Genomic DNA, 6810 nt, shown 5'->3' with positions numbered 1-6810 from the left:
GGAGACTTCCAGCGGGCCTGGAGCTCTGGAGCAAGCCCCAGCCCTGGGTGTGGGGGTCGGCATCCCACAGGGAGACAGACCCCATCCAGAGTGCTGAGTTGCCTGGGCAGCAGAGCATGTAAATGGAGTAGAAAAACACAGAGCGGCATGTAGCACGCAGAATGCTGAGAGCCTGGAGGCGAGCATCTTCCCTGGGCCGGTGGCCTTGGAATGGGGTCCTGACGGATGCCCAGATGTGCATGTCTAGAGGAGGAAGTGAAGGGGAGGCCAGACAGGGAGACAGCAGCAGCTGTGACTGGCAGAGGAAGCCTGGGTGGACGGAACCCTTCATGGGAGAGAGGCTACAGATGAGGAAGGTTGGGGCTCACTCTGTTGTCAGAGGTGCTGAACATCATACTAAAGACCCAGCTCGTTTTCCTGTAGAGCGGGGAGGTCCAGCATGGTTTTGACATGAAGTACATCAATGGGATCCATTGAACAAAAAGCTCGTTCTGATGTCACCGCCTAGGTGTGTTTCCGAGTCATGTCCGTACTCAGTGACAGAGACTGTCCCTGCCCCTCATGTCCTAAGGCATGTGGCTTCAGCCCAGCCAGCTTCCCTTACTGGGGATTTATGAGCAGAGCTGGGAGGGGCAGCTGTGGGTTCTCTCAGAGGTCAGGGACTCACCCTTCCTCTCTCCATCCTAAGCCTGCTTGGCCAGGCTGTGGCCTGAGACAATGGCCTCAACCCGTGCTCCTGCCTGCACTTGGGGCCCAAAGGCTCCTGGCCTCCAAATCCCTCATTGGGAACCCATCTCTCAAGTCTCTCTCTGAGATGGTGGGGTGTCAGCAAGCAAAGAAGCAGCCTTGGTAGGGAGTGGGCACTCCGTGGGAACACACTGTTCCCCACTCCACAACTATCCCTATGTATCCCCTCACTATCCACAGCCCTGGACAATGGCCATGTCCACTGTTAATAAGATGCTTTTGACTTAACAATAGTGATTTTTTTTTTGACTGCTTACTGTGTGCCAGGCCCCAAGCTAAGCATGTTACATGCGTCATCTCAAGTAATCCTCCCCAGGCTTACAGAATAGGTCCTCCTGTTGTACGCATTTCACAGAGGAGCACGTGGACACTCAGAGAGGTTCAACAGCTTGCCTGTGGTCTCACACATAGGTAGTGGGGAATTGGGATTTTTAATATAGGCAGACATAAGGCAAGATTCTTCCTTTTAACTCAAAACCCTACCACTTTCTTCTGAGTGGGGCCAGGCTTCTGTGTTCTCCAGCTGCCCTCTGTCCATCCCTGCCTCTGTAGCTACATATGAAGCTCCCGTAGGGACCCGCTGGGAGATGAGGCTCATCTCAGGGAGTGAAGGGTAGCTGATGGTCAGACTGGCCTGGGGACCTCAGCTGGGTATGCTTGCTTTAAGTGACAGTGGGATCATTTCTTTATCCCTGTAAGCCTCAATTTCCTTATCTGTACAATGTGGGCCACCAGTCTCCACCTTTTAGAGCTGTGCAGGGAAAAGGAGGGAATAAGATAAAGCCCTTAGGCACCTAGCAAAGGTGCAGGAAGGACCCAGTAATGGTCATTAGATTCTTAACACGGCCCTCGTTGCCAACACGAAATGGGGACACAGTCGACCTAGGAGCCGCCTCCTCAGGCCCGAACAGGTGCCAGTGGCGTGTCTGTGGCGGAACCTCAGCACAGGGCAGGTGAATCACTTACCGCTGAAGCGTGTATTATTCATGTTACTCTCAGACTCCTATCGAGGGCCTGGGCGGGAGCCCACATATGGGAGGCGCAGCCTCAGAGACAAGCGCCTTCCCGGACCTCGAGTTGCCATGGAGTCCCGCAGGCAACCTGGGGCGGACGCCCGCCGCGGTGCCCGGGCTCGTCCCCGCGCAGCCCTTCTCGTCTTCGGTCTGCGGCCTGCCTCCTGGCCTCGCAGGGCTCCACCGAGCTCGCCTTTGCGTGGGTCCTTGGCCATTTCCTCTGGGACACGCGCGGGGAGAAATAAAATAGTGGGGACCGGAGAGGCGTCCTCGGGAGAGCAGGGTGTGCGGGCTTGCCGAAAGCATCAGGCCCTGACATCCGGCAACCGCGGAGCCGAGGCCGCGCCACCACCCCACTGCGGCCGGCTGGGCCGAGCGCTAGGTCCCCAGGCACTGGGAGGAGCCGGGAGGAGCCCGGGGAGGAGCTGGGGCTGCGGCGCGGCCGCGTCAGAGTAGTGCTCCCAGTGCCCCGCTGCTGAGACTCGGCCCGGGCGCCGCCGAGGACGCGGACGGGGACCCGCACGGGCACGGGCGCTGCGCTGGGTCGCCTCTCGCGGGCCGGGACTCGCGACCATGGCGGACAAGGAGGCCGGCGGCAGCGACTCGGGGCCGCGAGGTGAGCCGAGGGCGCAGGTCCTGCGGTTGCGACGCGGAGGGAAGGAGAGGGACTGGGCGCGCTCAGCCCCGCTCCCTGCACCCCTGCGGCCGCGGGAAAGGGGCGCCCCGCCGCTTGCTACCCTCGCGGGCGAATCTGGGGGCCGGCTGGTCACGTGCTGCGCTCGGGGCGGGGATGCGGACACTGAGGCGGGAACAGCAGCCCCCGCCCAGGCACCCTGACTGTCCATATCCATCCCCCGCGCGCTGTGCCGGGGCGCCCGCGCTGGCAGGTTGAAAGGCCGGCCGTGGGGTGGCCAGATAGCCCCAGCGGTTCTTTTCGTGACTCAGCGAGGCGGGGATGGGAGCCCGGGTCCAGCTGAGATTTGGACCTGTCCCCTCGCCCCACCCCGGCCCGGATGCACGCGTCAGGGGTGGAGGCTGCAACAGCTCCGGGGGGGGGGGCTGTGCATCTCACCACCCCCTCCCGGCCGGACCCGGGGATGCGCTGGGCTGGGGAGGGGCGCAGCGGTGGACTGGACTGTCCCCTTCCTGCTCAGAGGACGGACTCTTGCAGTTTGCAAATGGACGGGGGCCGCGTTATTTGGGGAGCGGGGTTAGAGCTCAGACGGTGGGGCGCGGAATGGGGCCGGAGAGGACCGGGACGGAGGGAAGAGGAGAAGGGATCTCTGCCGCCAGGGCTGTAAATCTGGGCTTCGTCTGCGGAGGGGAAGAGGTAGCCGGGAGGTCGAAATTCCAGTTTTTTTCTGCGGGTCCCAAGAGGAGAAAGTTGGGCGCACCGAGGCGCCGCGCGTCTCTGACCTGTGGACCCTCGGCAGGAGCAGCAGTCAGAGGGTCAGCGGGGCCCGGAGGCTTTCCCGGGAGCCGCAGGCACGCTGCCTAGCAAGGATGAAATTAAAATGCCCGGGACGCACGTGAAATCCAGCCTGCCCAGGAGCACTGGGCTCTGCGAGGAAACTGAGTCCGGTTGCGGCGCGGTCACCGTCGCGCTGCGCTCGCGGCCCCGCTGCCTGTGGCTGAGCGCTCCCCCCGCCCTGTGCTGCGCCCGGAGCCACTTCTGCCCCCTCCCCAGCCCATTGTTCCTGCGGATCTGGGAGGGGCCTCCCCACACAGCACTGCAGTGGTGGGGGAGTGGGGCGGGGTGGGGGAATCCTGCCTGCTCGCTTCTGGGAGGTGCGGTGGAGAGCCCAGGCCGTCGTGCCCAAGCGCGCACACCAAATCTGTCCCCTGCCCTGCCTTTCCCTAGCAGGCCACCGCGGGCAGGGGGCTGTCTGTCTTTGTCTGAACATCATTCAGCAACAGAATTGACTCGATTCTTTCACCTTTTTCCTTTAAATTGAAAAAATCGTTATGATGATGGGGAGGGCATCCCAGTTGCTAACGCTTGAGAATTGCTGAGCCAGTTCCTTGCCTCTCACGCTGGGCAAGGTTGGCTGCCTGGATCCAACGCAAGGTTGTGTTAAGATTTGTCAAACTAGAAGAGTGAGTGGGGATGTGCCCCTCCTACACTGCCTTTTTGGTCTTGTGAAGTGGAACTCAGCCCCCCCCCACACACACACACACAGTGGGGCACTTCGTGGTTGTATCTCCTCAGGCCTGGGAGACAGACCCAAGATGGAGAAGCACACTTTGGTGTGCTCAGCCACCTGCCACTGCTGGCCTGTGTCTCATCTAGATCTCTTCCTCGTTTTCAGGCATCTGCAGTTCAAGACACCCTGAGAGGATTCCAGGCTTGGACTTAAGACACAGTGTGCCCTGGGGTCTGGGTTCTCACCCACCCTGGAGAGCAGGCTGTCGCTGACAACTCACCCCACCTCTCTGACCTCGCACTCCTTTATCTGAAAAATGGGGACAGTATTAGTGCCTCCTGGGAGCAAAGCCTGCTCACCCGCCATCTGACACATCTGTTTCTAAGGTTTCCTCGTTGTGTATTCTGTGCTGGACATTGAACATGCATTTTTTTTTTTTTTCCTTTTAAGCCTCATAGCCAACCAGTTAGCAACATTCTTCTCTTACTGGGTAAAGAATCTGTATACTGAGGCACTTGCAGGTTGAGTGACCTCTCCAAGGTCATGCATTTAGCTGTGTTGATTTGGAAGCCAGCCAGCTGATTCCAGGGCTCACGCCTTTCACCACCATCCTGTGTAAGCCCATGGGTGTGGCCATTGGTTACCATCCTATTGTTGCTGTACTATTGTTAGCTGCTGTCAGGTTGCCCTTGGCTCATGTTGGCCCCATGCACAGTGCACAGTGGGATTGGACCATTGTGATCCATAGCCATGTCACTGACGTTTTTGGAAGTGGACTGCTGGGCCTTTCTTCCTTGTCCGTCTCAGTCTGGAAGCTCTGCGGAGACCCGTGAAGCATTCTGGCAGCACACGGGCCTCCACTGACAGTCAGCTGGAGGCAGCGCTGAGGTGCCCTGGCTGGGAATCCAACCTGGGTGTCCTCCATGGGAGGTGAGATTCTACCACTGAACCTCCCCTGCCCCCTGTCAGGCTAGGCATACACATAGATGCCTGTCAGGGATTATTTCAAAAATGCTTTCCAGGCAGAAGAATGAGAAAATGGCCACCAGCGTCAAACTGTATTGAGATTTGTGAGGGAAAGGCATTCTGGGTGGTGGAGTGTGCCCCAGAAGCTGGCCCTAGACTCTTTTGGGGCACATCAGGTAGGCGTGGGAGTCAGTGGAGGTGCTGATGAACAAGAGTGGCGCAATGTCCAGGGTTGTCGCCGTTGGGCCACAGACACCCTCAGGCTCCCCACACAGTGTCTTCCGTTACCCAGAGCCTGGGGATATCCTCTTGTCTCTCCACACGGGCAGTTCTTCCTGCCCACAACACTCCTCTTTTTGTCTAGCAAACTCCTACTCATCCTTCAAAACTCAACTCAGACATCCTCAGGAAGCCTTCCTTGACCCCCTGTGGTCTCAGTCTTGAGTACTTAACTGTGGGTAATCCTGACTAATTATTGAGTGATTCGATGTGCCTCCAATATCCCTGTGAGGTTGGCATTATGACTAACCCCATTTTGCAGGTGAGGTAAGTGAAGCCTTTAAGCCATTCACTCACTTGCCCCACTCACCCAGCCAGTGAATGCTGGAGCTGGCATAGGAGCCGGGCACAGAGCCTAAAAGCTTGTGCTCTTTCCCTCCATGCCTTGCCTCCCCACACATTTCCATATTTATAGTAAGGGCGGCCCTGGTGGCACAGTGGCTGCTAACTGAAAGGTGGGCAATTTGAGCCCACCAGCTGCTCCGTGGAAGAAAGATGTGGTAGTTGGCTTCCATAAACATCACAGCCTTGAAAGCCTTATGGGGCAGTTCTACTCTGTCCTCTATGGTTGCTATGAGTCGGGATCGACGAGGTGGCCACAGATTAGTTAAGGCACACAGAAGGTGTTCAACAAACATCCCACTGTGTATTGAGTGAATACCAGTCATAAGACATGAGTACACACTGAGTCAGGGAATGGCGTCCACAGTCTGCCCACTCCCCAGTGGCTCTTCTAGAAAGGAGGCAGTTCCAGAGAGGGCTGGAGCTGGAGGAGGGAGAGCGCTGGGACAGTCCCCGAAGAGATGTTGCTTGGATTCCAACCAGACTTTGAGTGACAGCTCAATCTTGTGGGGGCGCAACGCTCCCTCATCTCCTAAGTAGGCCTTTTTGCTCTGGGAGAAAGCGCCTTTATAACTGATGTGCATAATTGGAGAGGCAGGGAGGGGCCAGGGGTTTTTAATGAATGGACAGCATGTGGCAGGGAGCGAGCGCCTCCCACCCACGACACCATAGGCCTGGGCATCACCAAGAGCTGGGTGAGCCAGGGAGACCCCAAGGGAGTCCACAAATCCTTGCTGCATTTCTTCTGTTGCAAACAACCCCTAGTCCTGCCTCTTTTCTGACATGTGCAGTAACTTGGTGGGTAGAGGAAGAAAGTGGCTTTGGAGCCCAAAGACTGGTGTGACGCTGGCTAGGCTTTTCCTCCCTTATCTGTGAAGGGGGTACATAGTGCATTCGAACTCTGCCTGCCCAGGCTGGTGAGAGGAACCGTGGAAATAACTAACAGTGGGCAGAAAGCAGTTTTGTACTTTGTTGAGCACATGGCCTGTAAGAGAGGGGTGGCCTTGCTACCCTCCATGAAGATGGATTGCTGTTGCCTTGTGGGATGTGGGCCCAGAGCTAGCTGATCTGCTTTCTTTGGAGGCTTTAGGAAAAGGACTGATTCTGCTCGGATAGGTCCCAATTCCTTGGAACCTTCAGTCACTCCACTTTCTGAAGTAAGACCCTCAGAAGTATCTGGCAAACATGAGGTCAGCTTTCCTCATGCTCTGTACCCCGCCCCATCTCCACAGCTTCCACTGAGGGAAACAAGAATGGTGACAGCTGGGGACCTGGTCCTGAGGGGCTGGGAGGAGGTAGTGTCAGGAACCACACTTTTT

At 57.7% G+C, this 6810-nt stretch overlaps 1 protein-coding gene across 1 annotated transcript in view; it reads left to right on the top strand.

Annotated features, from left to right (window-relative positions):
• Positions 1–2333: 2333 nt before the first annotated feature.
• HSPA12A (heat shock protein family A (Hsp70) member 12A) overlaps positions 2334–6810 on the top strand; it is a 76242-nt gene continuing 71765 nt past the window's right edge. Inside the window, exon 1 of the mRNA XM_007941620.2 lies at positions 2334–2376. Within this exon, the coding sequence (XP_007939811.1) occupies positions 2334–2376 (43 nt within the window). The remainder of the gene's footprint in view (positions 2377–6810) is intronic.

Source organism: Orycteropus afer, unplaced genomic scaffold (assembly GCF_000298275.1).
Source record: "Orycteropus afer afer isolate SDZICR_OR568_19922 unplaced genomic scaffold, OryAfe1.0 scaffold00082, whole genome shotgun sequence".
Taxonomy (NCBI): Eukaryota; Metazoa; Chordata; class Mammalia; order Tubulidentata; family Orycteropodidae; genus Orycteropus; species Orycteropus afer.
This window is presented reverse-complemented; position numbering and strand designations above follow the sequence as displayed.